The following is an 18,129-nucleotide window of genomic DNA, read 5'->3' as shown; positions in this document are numbered from 1 at the left end:
ATTTTGTTGTTTTTAAAAAATATTAAGTAAACAGCAAAGTAGTGAACATTTTTTCAAAGTGCCTGTAGTAGAAGCAATGTAATACTGGTAAACTTTTAAATGTTAAGATTTTGCCCAGATCTTTTTAACAACTTTTTCACAATTCCACATTTAAGGACAAAAAGTGAAAATTTGTACATTTAAAAAAAAATCAGCATCTTTAAAATATCAGTATCCAAAATCACTTTTTATTAGGGACAAATTTAGTGTTGTCATTGTAAATGTATAAATAAATCCATTGGTTTCATTGGAGTTGCACTGGATTTACAGAAAGAGCAGAAATTAGCTCATCTGGTGAAGTCTTGCCCACATTAATAGCCCAAATAAAGTATTTCTTTTAGATAAAATTGTAGAAATTCAGGATAAGTTTCCACTTTTCTCAAATATTTTCAAGACTTTAAATGAAGGTCACAAAAATACTTAGTATTTCTATATTTTTGTCTTAAAGATGGCACTTTTGGAAAATTATGTAGAATTACTTGCAATGAGTAAGGTTAGCAGGGTCTCTTCAGTAGCTTCAGTTCATAGTGATGTCACAATCTGTATTTGGGGTGTGAATGTTTCAGAGGCTTGGTACAGCTAGCATTTTAAGGACTTTGTAACTTCATAAATGATTGTTTTTGTTAAACTTCCTAGTTTACTTCTCTTTTCATGCTGGTTAAAATAAAAAAAATCACTGCTAGTTGGTTGTCCTAATCTTCCTCCAATAAGCTTTAATAGGCTCACATTTTTATTTTAGCTGATTGGTCCTGAGTAAAAAAAATTGAATCATAGCTTCCCAGAATATTAGGGTTGGAAGGGACTTCAGGAGGTCATCTAGTCTAAACCCCTGCTCAAAGCAGGACCAATCCCCAGACAGACTTTTATCCCAGTTCCCTAAATGGCCCCCTCAAGGATTGAACTCATAACCCTGGGTTTAGCAGGCCAATGCTCAAACCACTGAGCTATTGCTACCCCCTAGCTAGATTATTTTAAATTAACCTATGTCTGAGTGAGAAAATGATCAAACATTTATTTCTGGTACCAGTTCTTATTTATCATTTTTGTCATTCTACCAATCATGGAAACTTGCATATGTTGTGGGCTGAACTAAGGCATTACAAAGCAAATATCGTAGTAAAATGGGACCTACCTAAAGTTTAATCTTGACTTTGTAAATTGTTATCACATACATAGTAGCAAACATGTCATTTTCTGTTCTTTTCCCCTCCCTATAAGAGGGCAAGGGTATGTCTGAAGGCAATGGAATTTTGATACAATGTTTGGTTATTTGGCATTACAGAATTCTGCTAATTTTCCCATCAGTCTCGTATTATTTTCTGTCCAGTAATGCAGTACTACTTGGCAGTATTCATAAGGGAGGAAGATTGGAGCTGAATAGAGGGATTTTATTTCATTTGTTACAAAATTCATGACAGATAATACCCAGTAGAAAATTGAGGTCACACAGATTTAGTTCTTATTAATTTCTAAGCAATTTAATTGAAGTAACTGTAGGGGAGGGGGTCTTGTTAGATGTTTGTTTTCTCACTTTGTAAAATTTTACCTTTTGGCTCAGTCAGTGCTATAAATTTCAGTGTATTGAGAAATTAAATATGATGCTTAATATTTAAATTTTGAAACCATTTTTCTACATATGTACATTTATAACCTATGTTTCCTTTACCTTTTTAAAGGGGACCTGCAAAATGGTCACAAAAACTGGACTTTGAGATCTTTTTTACAATTAATAAAGAAGGCTTGACATTTATATATGTATATATAAAAATTAGAATGTCAAGTTCTGTCTAGCCTTAGTGAAATGATGACATCACAAGAGCCAAGAGAGTTAAGTTGAACAATTGACTGGGGAAAAGTGTTTTAATCAAATTGTTAAAACTGATTATATTTTCTTTTGTTTTTGTTAAAATATAAATTCAATTAAGATTTTGGATAAAAAGAGACTGTTAAAGGTTTAGCATCCTTGATCCTACAGTTTAGGGATTGTAGCTCACAATGAACATCTATGAGATCTACCAGAGTCCTCCAGAGAAATTGAAACTTGACGTTCCTGATATTTCTAATGTAAAAAAAATCAAGACTTGCTTATTTTAGAATAGAGAAGCAAAAAAGACACATCCCCAAAACATTCTTTACAGGCCTTTGGTCTTTTTTTTCTTCTTCATTAAAATCCCATATATATTAGAATTTATAGGAAGAAGCTGTAGTGTAGCATTTAATGTAATCAGATAATGTCTTGACATGTTGTTGGTTAGAAATGCCACTCAATATTTAAATGGTCAGTTCTTTTCTTTCTTGTTTGCCGGTGAGAGGTACCAGTGATTGGTTTGTTGCAAAGGACACTTTTTAACCAGCAAGTCAGTAAGAATGTAATTGTCTGCCAATGTTCATATTGTAGTGACATGAAAATTCAGAGGCAAACTGATTATAAAGATCATTGAACGCGCTACACGCTTTAGTTTTTTGGGGGGAGCAGCAGCTCTACAATTCAGCAATTAAAACGCGCTGTAATGTTTTCACATTTCCCATCACCTCATGCAGGAATATTCTTTGGGTGAGTGGCTGTATTGCATGACACATTAAAGTCCACAGCCTTGGAATTTACAGTAGGTGGTAGTTTCCTAGGTGGCATAGCTGTGTTTTTAATTTCCTATGTCTGATACTGTCATAGTTTCAGCTTTTTCATTTTAGCCTCCATTTCATTTTCAGGAAAACTGTCTTACACATGATATTGGAATATCAACTTGGAAAGAACAGATTTTCCTATCCCATAGTGCCTTGTTGGCAAAGAGCTGCCAGGCTGCAATGGAATTAGCAAAGCATGATGCTGAGATCCAGGATATGGCATTTCAGTATGGAAAGAACATGTCTATGAGTCATAAGGTATGCCTTTTCTCTCTGTTCAGTCTTCCACTGAAAGGGTAGATGAGAACCTCTCTAATATTCTTCTTTTGAGCCTCTTTTGGGTCTGAGTTAGTGGATACTTTGAATGAATTCACTTGTAATTATCCTGTTTGGCAATATGTATAAAGAGCCATATGCTTGTCACAGAAAACTACTGTTTATAAAATATTCAGTGTATCAGAAATGTATTCATAATGCATTAAGTAACTTCGACACAGGGCCGGCTCCAGACCCCAGCGCGCCAAGCACGTGCTTGGGGCGGCGTCCCACAGGAGGGCGGCAGGCGGCTCCGGTGGACCTCCCGCAGGCATGCCTGTGGAGGGTCCGCTGGTCCCGCGGCTTCGGTGGAGCTTCCGCAGGCATGCCTGCGGGAGGTCCACCAGAGCCGCAGGACCGGCGACCGCCAGAGCGCCCCCCGCGGCATGCCGCCGTGCTTGGGGCAGCGCAAATCCTAGAGGCGCCCCTGCTTCCACACATCCTGGTAAATGGAAAATATTCTTATACCACTCACAATTGTAAAGAACAGAGTCTTTCCCATGAATGACTGGGTCACTCTCACTACCACATACTAACAACTCTCTTTCTCCCACTCCCTCACCTTACTACCCACCTGCCGATTTCATACCCCTTCCCAGCTGTGGCAAACTGTTCTCACTTTTTTGAAGCCTCTGATAAACAACCCCCATCACTCCCCCAATATGGAGCTAGGAGGGTGGAGCCAAAGTACAGCTATCAAAGCAGAGGACAGTTTAGGAATAGAGCGAGGGACATGGAATTGGAGATAGGTCTCTGGCTGATGGTTGAATGTGTATATGTACAGAGCCGGCTCCAGGGGTTTTGCCGCCCCAAGCAGCAAAAAAAAAAAAAAAGTCGTGATTGCGATCTGCGGCAATTCAGCGGGAGGTCCTCTGCCGAATTGCCGCCCAATACCTGGATGTGCCACCCCTCTCCGGAGTGGTTGCCCCAAGCACCTGCTTGCTAAACTGGTGCCTGGAGCCGGCCCTGTATATGTAGGGCTGGGCTCCTCCTGGAGGAGCAGGATCACAAGTGGCTGCAGAGATATCAGAAGTCTAAAGCCACCATTGTCTAACATATGGTAAAAGTATAGCAATTTTAATGTTAAGAGTTTTTTGATATATGAAGTTTCTGGTTTGTTAATCTGACAGTACTACTTTCCTGAAGTCATGTGAATTTAGTCTGCACTGGAGTTATTCACACCATTCTGGGTTTTCTACTCTTTAAATTAGTTTTTATTTACCTAGAGATAATCATTTCAGTCCCTATAAACTAAATTGTACCAATCTTTTTTTTATTTAACAAAAATGTTTTCATCCTCTCTTGCAGCTACACTCGGACCTCCAGCCATTCATTAAAGGAAAATCTAGTGACTCTGTGGCTTTTAGTTTAAATTCTGCTCCTGTAGTCCTGCATCAGGAGTTCCTTGGAAGGGAGGCCTGGATTAAGCAGATTAGAGAGGTAAATTATAAATTCAGTTTAAAATGAATTTGTAGTGTTACAATAATTTTTAGATTGGTCATTCACCTCCCTCTTCTCCCAGTTTCTGGAAAACTCTAGGCTCAGTGTTATGGAGCCATCTATGAAGAAACACAGAAGCAGAGTACTCAAAGACAGAGGACATAGAGGTTAACCCCATTCCCCAGCTATTCAGTGTTTCTTTGACTGCTGTCCTGGAAACATGGCGATTAGCTTTCAGCTACAAATTCCTCTTTCTCTCTAGTAATTCCCTAATAAGGTTAATAGATAAGAACAGGATGATTGTGTAATGCAAACTTGTGTGTTTGTCCAGTGTCTAGCACTGTAAGGTTCTGGTCCATAACTGCGGCTCCTAGGCTAAATAAATAATAATGACACAAGAAGGAGGACAAGAACAGGTAGGACCCACCCAAAAAAAGGCAAGACTTAGCACCATTTCATCCTTTGCCCCAGCTGCACAAGCACAATCTGACACTCATCATGACACTGATACTTCCCACTCACTCTCATGGACTTGCTTGCTTGTGCGCTCCTTGATCTCCACATGTGCCCACTTCACCCCAACCTCTCTCACACATACTTCATTTTTTTCCCCCACAAACACCACCTTAGTTACTCCTCACTTTCATAGAATCATAGAATATCAGGGTTGGAAGGGACCTCAGGAGGTCATCTAGTCCAACCCCCTGCTCAAAGCAGGACCAATTTCCAACTAAATCATCCCAGCCAGGGCTTTGTCAAGCCTGATCTTAAAAACCTCTAAGGAAGGAGATTCCACCACCTCCCTAGGTAACCCATTCCAGTGCTTCACCACTCTCTGAGTGAAAAAGTTTTTCCTAATATCCAACTTAAACCTCCCCCGCTGCAACTTGAGACCATTACTCCTTGTTCTGTCATCTGGTACCACTGAGAACAGTCTAGTTCGATCCTCTTTGGAACCCCCTTTCAGGTAGTTGAAAGCAGCTATCAAATCCCCCCTCATTCTTCTCTTCCTCAGACTAAACAATCCCAGTTCCCTCAGCATCTCCTCATAAGTCATGTGCTCCAGACCCCTAATCATTTTTGTTGCCCTCCGCTGGACTCTTTCCAATTTTTCCACATCCTTCTTGTAGTATGGGGCCCAAAACTGGACACAGTACTCCAGATGAGGCCTTACCAATGTCGAATAGAGGGGAATGATCACATCCCTCGATCTGCTTGCAATGCCCCTACTTATACAGCCCAAAATGCTGTTAGCCTTCTTGGCAACAAGGGCACACTGTTGACTCATATCCAGCTTCTCGTCCACTGTAACCCCTAGGTCCTTTTCTGCAGAACTGCTGCCTAGCCACTCGGTCCCTAGTCTGTAACAGTGAATGGGATTCTTCCGTCCTAAGTGCAGGACTCTGCACTTGTCCTTGTTGAACCTCATCAGGTTTCTTTTGGCCCAGTCCTCTAATTTGTCTAGGTCTCTCTGTATCCTATCCCTACCCTCCAGCGTATCTACCACTCCTCCCAGTTTAGTGTCATCTGCAAACTTGCTGAGAGTGCAGTTCACGCCATCCTCCAGATCATTAATGAAGATATTGAACAAAACCGGCCCCAGGACCGACCCTTGGGGCACTCCACTTGAAACCGGCTGCCAACTAGACATGGAGCCATTGATCACTACCCGCTGAGCCCGACGATCTAGCCAGCTTTCTATCCATCTTATAGTCCAATCATCCAGCCCATACTTCTTTAACTTGCTGGCAAGAATACTGTGGGAGACCGTATCAAAAGCTTTGCTAAAGTCAAGGAATAACACATCCACTGCTTTCCCCTCATCCACAGACCCAGTTATCTCCTCATAGAAGGCAATTAGGTTAGTCAGGCATGACTTGCCCTTGGTGAATCCATGCTGACTGTTCCTGATCACTTTCCTCTCCTCTAAGTGCTTCAGAATTGATTCCTTGAGGACCTGCTCCATGATTTTTCCAGGGACTGAGGTGAGGCCGACTGGCCTGTAGTTCCCCAGATCCTCCTCCTTCCCTTTTTTAAAGATGGGCACTACAGTAGCCTTTTTCCAGTCATCCGGGACCTCCCCCGTTTGCCATGAGTTTTCAAAGATAATGGCCAACGGCTCTGCAATCACATCCGCCAACTCCTTTAGCACCCTCGGATGCAGCACATCCAGCCCCATGGACTTGTGCTCGTCCAGTTTTTCTAAATAGTCCTGAACCACTTCTTTCTCCACAGAGGGCTGGTCACCTTCTCCCCCATACTGTGCTGCCCAATGCAGCAGTCTGGGAGCTGACCTTGTTTGTGAAGACAGAGGCAAAAAAATCATTGAGTACATTAGCTTTTTCTACATCCTCTGTCACTAGGTTGCCTCCCTCATTCAGTAAGGGGCCCACACTTTCCTTGACTTTCTTCTTGTTGCTAACGTACCTGAAGAAACCCTTCTTGTTACTCTTAACATCTCTTGCTAGCTGCAACTCCAAGTGTGATTTGGCCTTCCTGATTTCACTCCTGTATGCCTGAGCAATATTTTTATACTCCTCCCTGGTCATCTGTCCAATCTTCCACTTCTTGTAAGCTTCTTTTTTGAGTTTAAGATCAGCAAGGATTTCACTGTTCACTTTCCAACTGAGTTATCTTGCATTTAATCAACATTCACCTATTCATCGATCAATTCTCTCTCCCTGCCAAATTCCTCAATTATTTTCTCTTCCCCTATAATCAGATTAATCAGTTATCTTCTCTTCCCTTTCCATTTCCGATTCATCAGTCATTTCAATCTCCCCTCAATTCATCGGTTGGTTGTTTTTTTCCAACTTCTTCCCCCCACCCTCCAAAATTCATCCCTTCACTTTTCTTTCTCCTCCCTTCTCTTCTGTCCGTACAAAATTAATCAATTCTCTTACAAATCTGTTATTGGTACCTTTTTCAAAGCTGCAGTCCCCACCTAAATGCTCCTCTCCCAGTCCAGTCCCTGAGTCTTCTCCTTACAGCAGTTGCCTGACCTCTCCTTTTTGGTTATCTGTTTGTGTCTGCGTTTCTCAAATAGATTTCCAGAAGATTGTGAGGGAGTGGTTCCATTCTGCATCCTCCCTTGTTTGGGAAGAGGCCTTCCCTAATAACTGGAGTTTGCATCCTTTTTGTTGGGGGGTGGGGCATAGGGAGTGTTAAGGGGCCGGGAATCTTCTGTTTCCTCCACAGACTTTGGGAGGGGGACTACTGTAGTTGGGCAACGATGACAAAACTGGGTTTGACCGCAGGAAAAGGCTTTGGGGTGGCTGACCAGGAATGCTCTGGGTCTAGCATTAGCAGCCATTGAGTGAGAAACAAATAGGTGTGTCCCAGATAAGAAGGATTTTTGTATATAGAAAATGTGTATGTTATGCAAAATATGGGTCTCCGCATCACCCAGTGACAAAATACACTGGAGCCCAGCACCTTGAATTTTGCATCTGCTTTGGTTTTTATGAATTGGAACAATTTAAAAATATACAAGAGTGACCCCCTCTGGAACATATTAGAGAATATTCTTGTATATTTTGATACCTGATTACTTATCAGTACAGCACAGAAAAGGAGCAAAGGGATGACACTGTGTTTATATTCATGATTCCAAACCAAAACACAGCTGTGAATTCTAATTTTAGGTTTACCGCTTTGACATTGTCTTTGAAATTATCTCTTTAAAATTATCGAGTCTAGATTTTTCCCCCTGTGTACATGCAAGCTGTTCCTGGATGGGGTTAGTTCTTGTTTTTGTTTTTGTTTTAAACTATTATTGATTTTGTTTGTTTATTGTTGGGCAGAAGTACACTATATTCAGGATCTCAGGTTTTCTCAATGCATATGAGGAGCAAGCTTTTGAAGGAAGTTGTTACTTGTGTCTCAAATGTTTTTAATTGAAGAATCAGCAGTATTCTAATCTAGATAGAACTTTTGAACGTTGTAGGTATCCAAAGATGTGCCTGTGTCCATTGAAATCTCTTTCCATGTTGTAATGAGGCATTCAGCTAGTAAATATTCATTTGTTTTTTTAAAATTCAGAATCTTAAGGAAGTTAGTTAATTTTAAAATATTAATTATAATGTATAGCTCGCTACATATTTCATTCTTCTTACAGAGAAGCAGAAGGTCTAGAAAAATAACAGTCGGTAACAGATCACATTTTATGTTTAATCTTTCTTTTTATGTTTAAGGCACAAAGTAAAGAGAATTTAATGGACTTTACTAAGGTGAGTAAATTACATTAAGGCTATATCTTATTTTAAATGTAATGCTTTAATTTTTAGGTTTCAGATTCCAGAGAAGCTTTTTTCATTATAGTCAAAGATTTATCTGAGACATTTTAACTTTCTATAACAAAGAGTAGGCAATTAGGATGATCCAATCACATAGGAACTGTCATACCAGGTTAGATCATTGATCAGTCTGGTCCTGTGTCCTGACAATGATAGTGCCAGATGGTTATGCCTAAGGTGTTCCAGATGGGCTACTTGATATAGGGAACCAATTGTATTAAACTAAACACTAAGTATCAAAATTAGCCATTTTACTACTATTGTTACTTTTATTATCCCTCTTGCCTCCTCGGACTTTAAACATTTTAAATATTTTCTCTTCTAAGGAGTTTGTTGCTTTTGTGTTCTCTGTATTTCATTAAGCTAATCATTCTCAGGCTGCCTCCTAATCATCAGGCCCAGATTAACCAATGTGCACTCAGTGCACCTGCACAGGGTCCCATCCTCAGGGGTGGACCCAACCACTGGATTTGGGTGGGTCATCCTGAGACCCAATATGTCAGATTTTCATGCCTGAGAGGTGGAGTGGCCAAATTTGAGTAAGTGGCATTCAGGGTTGAAAGTAACTTACAGGACTTACTGGTACTGCTGGAGTCCTGAGGGGACGTGGCCTCATCCGGAAGAGGCGGGGCCTCTCAAGATTTAAAGGCCCTGGGGCACCCACCGGCTGTGGCTGGGAGCCCCAAGGCCTTTAAATCAACCCAGGGCTCCCAGCTGCAGAGGTAGCTGGGAGCCCCCAGGACTCAGGGGCAAATTAAAGGGTTTCAAGTGGAGTGCCCCAAGCGTCGGTCCTGGGGTCGGTTTTGTTCAATATCTTCATTAATGATCTGCAGGATGGCGTGAACTGCACTCTCAAATTAAAGGGCCTGGGGCTCAGTGGCGGGGAGCTCTGAGCCCTTTAAATCCCGGCCCCAGCCTGGGCGCCAAACTGCAGGCAGGATTTAAAGGGCTCTGGTGTTGTGACCTGGCAACGCCACTCACTCAGATTTGACCCACCCATGAGAGTACAGGGCGGGCTATGGGAGCGAGTGGAGCTAGGAATGGGAGGAGCCACCTGGAATGAGAGCAGAGTACTAAGAGGTGGGGGGTGAGGTGTCAATGAGTTGTCAGGCTGGTCCTGGGGGTGGTGGGTGAGGGGCTGGTGGCAAGTTGGTGGGCTACAGGGCTGGCTACAGGGTTTTTGCTGCCTTAAGCGGTGGGGAAAAAAAAAAAGCTGCCATCGCAATCGGTGGCAGTTCCACCACGCCGCTTTATTCTTCGGCAGCAATTCGGTGGCAGGTCCTTCCCTCTCAGAGGGATCCAGGGACCCGCTGCCGAAGAGCCGGATGTGCCTCCCCTTCCCCTTGGACGCCCCAAGCACCTGCTTGCTGAGCTGGTGCCTGGAGCTGGCCCTGGTGGGCTATGTGGGGGGACTGTAGAGTGAGGTGTTGGGCGTGAGCAGGAGGTGTTCAAGGTGGTGGAAGTGAACAAGTTGTGTGTCAGGGCTACTGGAATGTGTGTGGGGCTGTCAGGGTAAGTGTGGGCTGGTGGAGGTTTGTGTTGCATAGGCGCTGACTCCGTGGTTGCTGAAAAAAAAGATGGATGCTTGGCACCCACCAGCAGCCCCCCAGCAGCACCTCCCCCTCTCCCAAGTGCCTCCCCCTCCTCCCCCAGCATCTCCCGCCTGTCACGATCAGCTGTTCCACAGTGTGCAGGAAGCGCTGGGGGGGAGAGGGGAGGAGCAAGGGCCGCGTGTGCTCAGGGGAAGGGGTAGAACGGGGCGGGAAGAGGCGGGGTGGGGTCTTGGACGAAGGGGTGGAGTGGGGGCAGGACCTGGGGTGGAGCTGGGGGGAGCAGCCCCCGGCACATTAGGGGTATATGTGGAGTGGTAGGGACATTCAGGTGTCTAGGTGTGAGGTGGGATATATTTGAGGCAGGAGCACTTTACTGAGCAGCCCAGGTTCATGCCATGCAAGGCTGGCAGCAGCTGGAGCAGAGCTAGAGCAGGGTCCTAGCACCACTTAATTTTGGCCTGGCTGCCCCTCTGTCATGACAAATTTGAGTGAATTGGTGGGAGGAGCAATTTCTATAGTGCACAGGGTCCAAAATTCTTTAATCCAGCACTGCTGATCATGACGTCTTTACAGTGATTTTATGCACTCTTACCTTTCTGCCTCCCACCTCATCCCCAGGTCGTAAGTAAAAGGGAGTCTTCCCTCTCCTGGTAGCTGCTCCCTACACTCCTCTCCATTACAGCCTTTTTGTGAACTGAACACAGAAACCTTCCCTTTCCTTGCACGAGCTAAAATTGAGGCCCATAGGGTATCTCTCGCAGTAGGGGAATCTTCACACTAATATGCATGCTGACAATCTTTCACTCAAGTATATAGTTGTAAATAAAACCAATCCACCCCTAGGAACTGGATAGAGCCCTTTCAGACCCTTTCATAATGGAATTGAACTATCATGATACAGGTACCTTGTACTTCACTTGAAGTGCCAAGTTTTTGATTTAGAGGTCATCCAGACTGAATGACAGTGGGAGGAGTAAGCAGGGCATCAGGTTAAGACAACAGGAGTCACCATTATGAATATATTTATATTTTCCCTATTTGTGGTCCTTGTTTAGAACTTCTAAAACCTATTTTCATGGATTTAATTTTTTGTTTTCTTCTGTTGTATTTCATCTCTGTGTACTGGAGGGACCACATATAGGAACATAAGGATAGTTGCATTTCCATCCCTATTCAGTCTTTGACTACTCTGTGGACACTCCAATATAGTTGCTAGATGCAACATGGAAACCATCAGCTACAAAGTGGACTGGCACCACTTTCACATCTATCACGGAAGAGACTTCAGATGGTAACTTTTGGTCACAGTGACCTAGAGGTGAAAGGCTCCATATCGCATCCTGTCAGTCTTAAAGTAGGAAAGTAGCTGATTGTTCAGGTTGAATCTTAGCAAGATCATGAGATTTCAGCTAGTTACCCCCAGATATATCTGAATCACGGATGTCTTTAACAAATTACATTATTTTTAATTTCCCATTGATATTGAATAGAGGCTGAATAGCTTTATGGTTTTGATTGATTGGTTAGTTTTGATTGATATCTCCTAGGACTGATGGAAAACTAGCAAGGAGATACAATTCATACTTTGATTTACTGATACAACTATAGTATGTATCTAAAGGAAAATTAATATGTAGTCTAGTGTTCCATGCGAAAAACTCTATAAATGTGTGTCTATTCTAACCAGTTATAGATTATTTCTGTAGTTGAGTTTACTGTTACTTAAACTAATCATCCTTTTTATAGGACTACAGTAGATATTTTTACCACAGCAGACAAAACCTGGTTCATGTGATGTGACTTTCTCAATTGCTATTAATTTTCTAAAAGAACCAAAATGAATTTTTGTTCAACTATCCATCTCTAAGGAATTTCTGTGGTGACTACTTAGTCTTATAAAAACTGTATGGCTTTTTCCTTTGAATTGTTGCACTTCTGTTCTATTGTCACAACAGTATTTCTGTAGCTGTAAAATAAGAGAATTAACATAAAATTTGCTGTGCTGGATCATATGGCTTTGTCTATGTATTCCCACATAGTTTTCAGGAGTTCCAAATATCTGTTCCTTCAGAGGATGGTGAAAAATCCATAATACACCTAGACAACTTGTAATGTTCATTTGAGTGGGAAAGGGAATTCCTTTACCCTTCATGTGCTTGGGTTTAACCTGGTGGCATGAGATTTGATTAGCCTTGTGTTAATGTGGCTTGCTTAGCTGCAGATGTCATAAATTTGATTGTGATAATGAAATTATTCTATCGTTTTGGTAAATCTAGCTGTAGTATTTGACTTAATAGGTACATCTACAGTGCAATAAAAAACCCACAGCACTGAGTCTCAGAGCTCAGATCAATTGACTTGGGCTCACAGGGCTCAGGCTGCAGTGTAGACATTTGGGCTTGGGTTGAAGACTGGGCTCTGAGACACTCCACACTTGCAGGGTTTCAGAACCCAGGCTCTAGCCCAAGCCTGAATGTCTACACTGCACATTTTATCCTTGCAAGCCTGAACCTTGTGAGCCTGAGTCAGTTGATCCAAGCCAGTATAGCCATGTCACAGGATCTTTTATTGCTGTGTAGATGTACCCAATTACTCTAATTTTACCTGAATGAGAGTGAATTTCAAAGTTCACTATTTACAGTACCAAGAAATATTTCCTTATTGTCTTCAGTTCAATAACCTGTCTTTTGTTTTCATACTATTGGAGATGATAAAAACAAGGACTAGGCAGTTTTTGCTGCATCATTCAAGTTTCTTCTACCTCAGTCAAGATCCCTCTCATCTTTCTCCTTTCAAAGTTCAGATAATCCTAGCTTCTGAAATCTTATCATACTGGAAGTTGTGCCATACCTTTAATTATGTTTGTTGCTCTTCTCCATATTACTTCTATTAAGGTTAGGATAACAAACCCTGGCCACAGTACATCAAAAAAGCATACCATTTAAATTTCTATACTAATTATTTTCCGTTTTAGTACATTGAAGTAGCCTATTTGTTTTTTAACTAAATTAATAAAATCTTTTCTGCTTTAATTTATACACACATATTATAGATATATGTAATTCTGTTTGCTTAGTTGATCTTCTCAAGCATATTTTACATATTCATACAATTTTCAATTAAAATTCATGAATGAAAGTAAGAATGAGATCCACCCATTCCCCATGCCTGCTTTTAGGCATAGAGTTTATTTTTGCATGGCATAAAACAACCTCCTATACCTTTTTATTCTTGTGTCTCTGTCTGCACTTTGATTTGCACATTTGATGCACAGTGTTTTAAAGTTGTAGCCCTATGTCTACACTGACCAAAGAAGAATGTCCATGTGATGCATCAGAGACACTAGTAAATGTAGTTGGGGCTCTACAGGAAGAGGAAATACTTTTCATTAATTTAATTGGGTCTTAGTTTTCCATGCCAATGGCTTCGTTTCATTCTACAGAACTTTTAGTCTGTTTTTCCAATATATCAATCTTACTATCACAAGAACTTTGATATTGCAAAAAGCATTTTCTCACTAAGCTGTTAATCAGTCTCTGAATGCCCTGTGTGGTTTTTTGTTTTTTTTTCACCATCACTACCACATCCAGACAAATCATTGATCCACCATCATATTGTATGAAAGTCTCTTCCTGAGATGAAAAAGTAGTTCTACCTCTGTTTTAGTATTAAGTGCCTCAAGTAGCACAAAAGAGAGTAGTAATAAGACCGAGGCAGATGCCACTCGTGTCACTGCTGGAGACAGCAGATCAGTGAATCTGGGAAAAATCCTTTCGTCTCGCCCTCATTTTTCTCTCTTATTATGACAAAACATCTCAGTCGTTTACCAGAATCACCTTTTTCTGCTTTACCTTTTTCTTGCCATGCACAGTAAGTAATACAGTTCTACCAAAACAAAGCTTCCCTGTTGAATTATTTATTATTTGTATTACAGTATCTCCTAGAGACAATGTACAAATACCTTTTAAGAGTGAGTTCCTGCCCCGAATAATGTAGTCTAACTAGACCAGACAGACAAACAGTTGTAGGGGCAACCAAAGCACAGACAGTGGAAGTTACTTGTCTGATGTCACACAACAGTTCAGTGGCCAAGCAAGGAGTAGAACTCTAGACCCCTACCTCAGAGTTCTCTGGCCTTTGAGTTACATTATGAATTTTTCCACCAATTATTATGGTATTACAGAAAGGAATGAACATTTTCCTTGATGTCATTTCTTGAAGGGATGGAATTAAGCAGAGTAGGGCTTTTTAAAATCTTGACGTGATCTTATTCATTTGCTCTGCTGCAGATTGCTTTCTTTCAAACTGGCATGGGAAATATGGCATGTCACACAGTGTTGATATACTTTGTGAGTTTATTGGTTTGTGTATGAAGCAATATACTTATAGGATGTTAACATGAGAAACAGATTTTGTACCTGTACTGGAAATAGGTCACCTGAGAAATGATGTACCCAGCAGCTCTTGCACTGCATGAGACTAATATACTGGCTTAACATGGGAGGTGGAAAGAGCCAAAGAAAAGGTGGAGAAAGGTGACATTTAAGGAAATGAGTTCTTAAAGATATTCTACTGTCATGCAAATAATAAATAATAACAATAGTATAATGAACTTAGTCTTTTCAGAAGCAACCACCCTCCCCAAAATTCAGAATTGATTACCATAGTCTGTGCATTAATGCACTACAGCACTGTCACAGAACTGTCACTGCAATCTTATGCTGCACATAACAATAGTCCTACAGTGTTCCACTTTAGAAAGTACCAAAGAATCATCAATGTTCAGTCCATGGGACTACAGTGCATCCTATTTACTGATTTGCTCCCAAAAAAGCAATGACGTAGAAAGAATGGAGGATTCTAATTCTTACCCGGCACTTAGGACCTACAATATTTTTTCATTAAACTTTGTCTCCGCAGGATCGGTGTAGCCACTGCTACTAATTCCTTTGGTGATTCTGTAATCAAATAATGTGTAAATCTAAAAAAGAGCTCCTTTTGAATGCGATATTTTAAATATCTAATATTTAAATGCTAGACATTTTAAATCAGCAGTTCCAGTTAACTTGTACCCAAGAGTTTTTAAAGAGCTGGCTGAGGAACTCACTAGACCATTAATGTTGATTTTGAATAAGTCTTGGAACACCGAAGAAGTTCTAGAAGACTGGAAGAAAGCTAATGTGCCAATATTTAAAAAAAGATCAGTGGTATGACCCAAGCAATTATAGGCCTGTCAGTCTGATATTGATCCCAGGTAAGATAATGAAGTGGCTGATATGGGACTCAATTAATAAATAATCAAAAGGAGGATGATATAATTAATGCAATCAACATGGGTTTATGGAAAGTATATCCTGTCAAACTAACTTGCTATCTGTTTTTGGTGAGATTACAAGTTTGGTCGATAAAGGTAATAGTGTTATGTGATATACTTAGACTTCTGTAAGGCATTTGACTTTGCACTGCATGACATTTTAATTAAAAAACTAGAATGATATAAAATTATCACAGAGTCACACTGGGAGCTCATGTTCAGATGATTATTCATCACAACCCCCAAATCTTTTTCAGAGTCACTGATATTCAGGCCTATAATTCCCAGGATAGAATCCCTCATTATGTAGGTATGGCACATATTCTTTGTTCCTAGATATATACATTCACATTTAGCCATATTAAAATGCATGTTGTTTGTGTGCATCCAGTCTACCAACTCATCCATATCACTCCTGTCCTCTTTATTGTTTACCACTCTACCAATTTTTGTGTCATCTGCAAACTTCATCAGTGATTTTATATTTTCTTCCAGGTCATTAATAAACATATTAAATGGCATAGGGCCAATAACTTATCCCTGCAGGACCAAAGTGAAAACATACCCACTCAATGATGATTTCCCATGTACAATTATATTTTGAGATCTAACAGGTAGCCAATTTTTAATCAATTTAATGTGTGCCATGTTAATTTTATATCATTTTAGTTGTTAATCAAAACATGGTATGCTATCAAGTCAAAAGCCTCACAAGATTTTAAGTGTATTCTGTTAACACTATTACCTTGTAATCTCATCAAAAAACAGTATCAAGCTGGTTCGAGGATCTATTTTCTATAAACCTATGTTGATTGCATTAATCACATTGCCCTCCTTTAATTCTTTATTGAGTCCTGTATCAGCCATTCCATTATCTTGCCCAGTATCGATGTCAGACTGACATGCCTATAATTACTTGGGTCATCCCATTTACCCTTCTGAAAAATTGGCATATTAGTTGTCATCTAGTGTTCTGGAAGCTCCCTAGCGCTCCTAGACTTTTATTGAAAATCAACATTAATGGTTCAGTGAGCTCCTCAGCCAGCTCTTCTAAAACTCTTGAATGTAAGTTATCTGGACTTGCAGCTATAAAAATGGCTAATTCTAGTGGCTTCTGTTTAACATTCTCCTGAGATACTAGAGGAATGAAAAGAGTGTTGACATTGTATGATGAGCCTATATCATCTGTGTGTTCCTTAAATATTGGACAGAAATATTTACTGAAAACTTCTGTGTTTTCTTCATTAGTATTGATAATTCTACCATTTCCACATAGTAAGGGACCAATAGCATTGTTAGGATTCTTTTTGCTCCTAATATATTTTAAAGACTTCTCCTTATTGTCATTAGCCCTGCTGGCCATAGATTTCTCCTTGCACCACTGTGCTTCTCTTAGCAATTTTCTAGAATTTCTAACTTCTGAATATATATTCAGTACTATCAGCTTCCCCTTTCTTCCATTTGTTGTGTGTATGTATATTGTGACAGACCCAGACCAGTGGGGTACAGGAGTCTGGTCGAGGGCAAATATACTGGTCACTGGATGAGTAGTTTTCTGTTCCCTGAGTGACCAGAGCAGGGGCTGCACTAGAGTAATCAGGAACCTGCTAGAACCAGTTAAGGCAGACAGGCTGATTAGAACACCTGCAGCCAATCAAAGCAAGCTAATCAGGGCACCTGGGTTTAAAAAGGAGCTCAGTTCAGTTTGTGGTGTGCGTGTGAGGAGCTGGGAGCAAGAGGCACCAGGAGCTGAGAGTGAGAGGGTGTGCTGCTGGAGGACTAAGGAGCACAAGTGTTATCAGACACCAGGAGGAAGGTCCTGTGGTGAGGATAAAGAAGGTGTTTGGAGGAGGCCATGGGGAAGTAGCCCAGGGAGTTGTAGCTGTCATGCAGCTGTTATCGGAGGCACTATAGACAGCTGCAATCCACAGGGCCCTGGGCTGGAACCTGGAGTAGAGGGTGGGCCCGGGTTCCCCCCAAACCTCCCAACTCCTGATCAGACACAGGAGGAATTGACCTAGACTGTGGGTTCCACCAGAGGGGAAGATCACTGAGGTGAGCAAATCTGCCAATAAGCACAGGACCCACCAAGGTAGAGGAGGAACTTTGTCACAATATCTATATATTTATTTTATTTTTTACAGCTGCCTTCACTTCCCCTCTGAACCAGTTCTGCTTTCGAACCAGTATAGCATTCTTTCTTGTTTGTGGGATTGTGACTTTTTGTGCATCTAGTAAGGTGTTCTTAAAAGATTGCCAATTATCGTTCACATTTTTCTGATAAAATTCTTCCTCACGGCTGATTTGATGCATAATTGGTTGTTGTTTTTTAAATTGGCCCTAGTGAAAAACCAAGTATACATATTACTGGTCTGGACTTTATTCTGTGTGCACGTTTTAAATACAATAAAGTCATGATCACTTGTACCTAAGATACCATTAATTTTTAGTTCTGTGATCACTTCCTCTTAATCTGTTAGGACAAGGTCTAATAATGAATTCCCCGTGTTGGCTGCGATGCTTCTTGAATTAGGAAATTGTCATGTAT

General features: G+C 41.0%; 1 protein-coding gene across 3 annotated transcripts in view; it reads left to right on the top strand.

Moving 5' to 3' along the window:
• Window positions 1-18,129, top strand: part of PDSS2 (decaprenyl diphosphate synthase subunit 2) — a 173,327-nt gene that overhangs the window by 142,974 nt on the left and 12,224 nt on the right. For 2 of the 3 annotated variants that reach the window (XM_045010405.1, XM_045010407.1), the window contains exons 5-7: window positions 2,749-2,922; window positions 4,288-4,419; window positions 8,613-8,648. In XM_045010405.1, coding sequence (XP_044866340.1) covers window positions 2,749-2,922; window positions 4,288-4,419; window positions 8,613-8,648 — 342 coding nt within the window. The remainder of the gene's footprint in view (window positions 1-2,748; window positions 2,923-4,287; window positions 4,420-8,612; window positions 8,649-18,129) is intronic. The other variant, XM_045010406.1, reaches the window with a different exon arrangement.

The sequence above is a fragment of the Mauremys mutica genome, chromosome 3, assembly GCF_020497125.1.
Source record: "Mauremys mutica isolate MM-2020 ecotype Southern chromosome 3, ASM2049712v1, whole genome shotgun sequence".
NCBI classification, from domain to species: Eukaryota; Metazoa; Chordata; order Testudines; family Geoemydidae; genus Mauremys; species Mauremys mutica.
The sequence above is the reverse complement of the archived record's forward strand: the minus strand, read 5'-3'. Positions and strand labels throughout refer to the sequence as shown.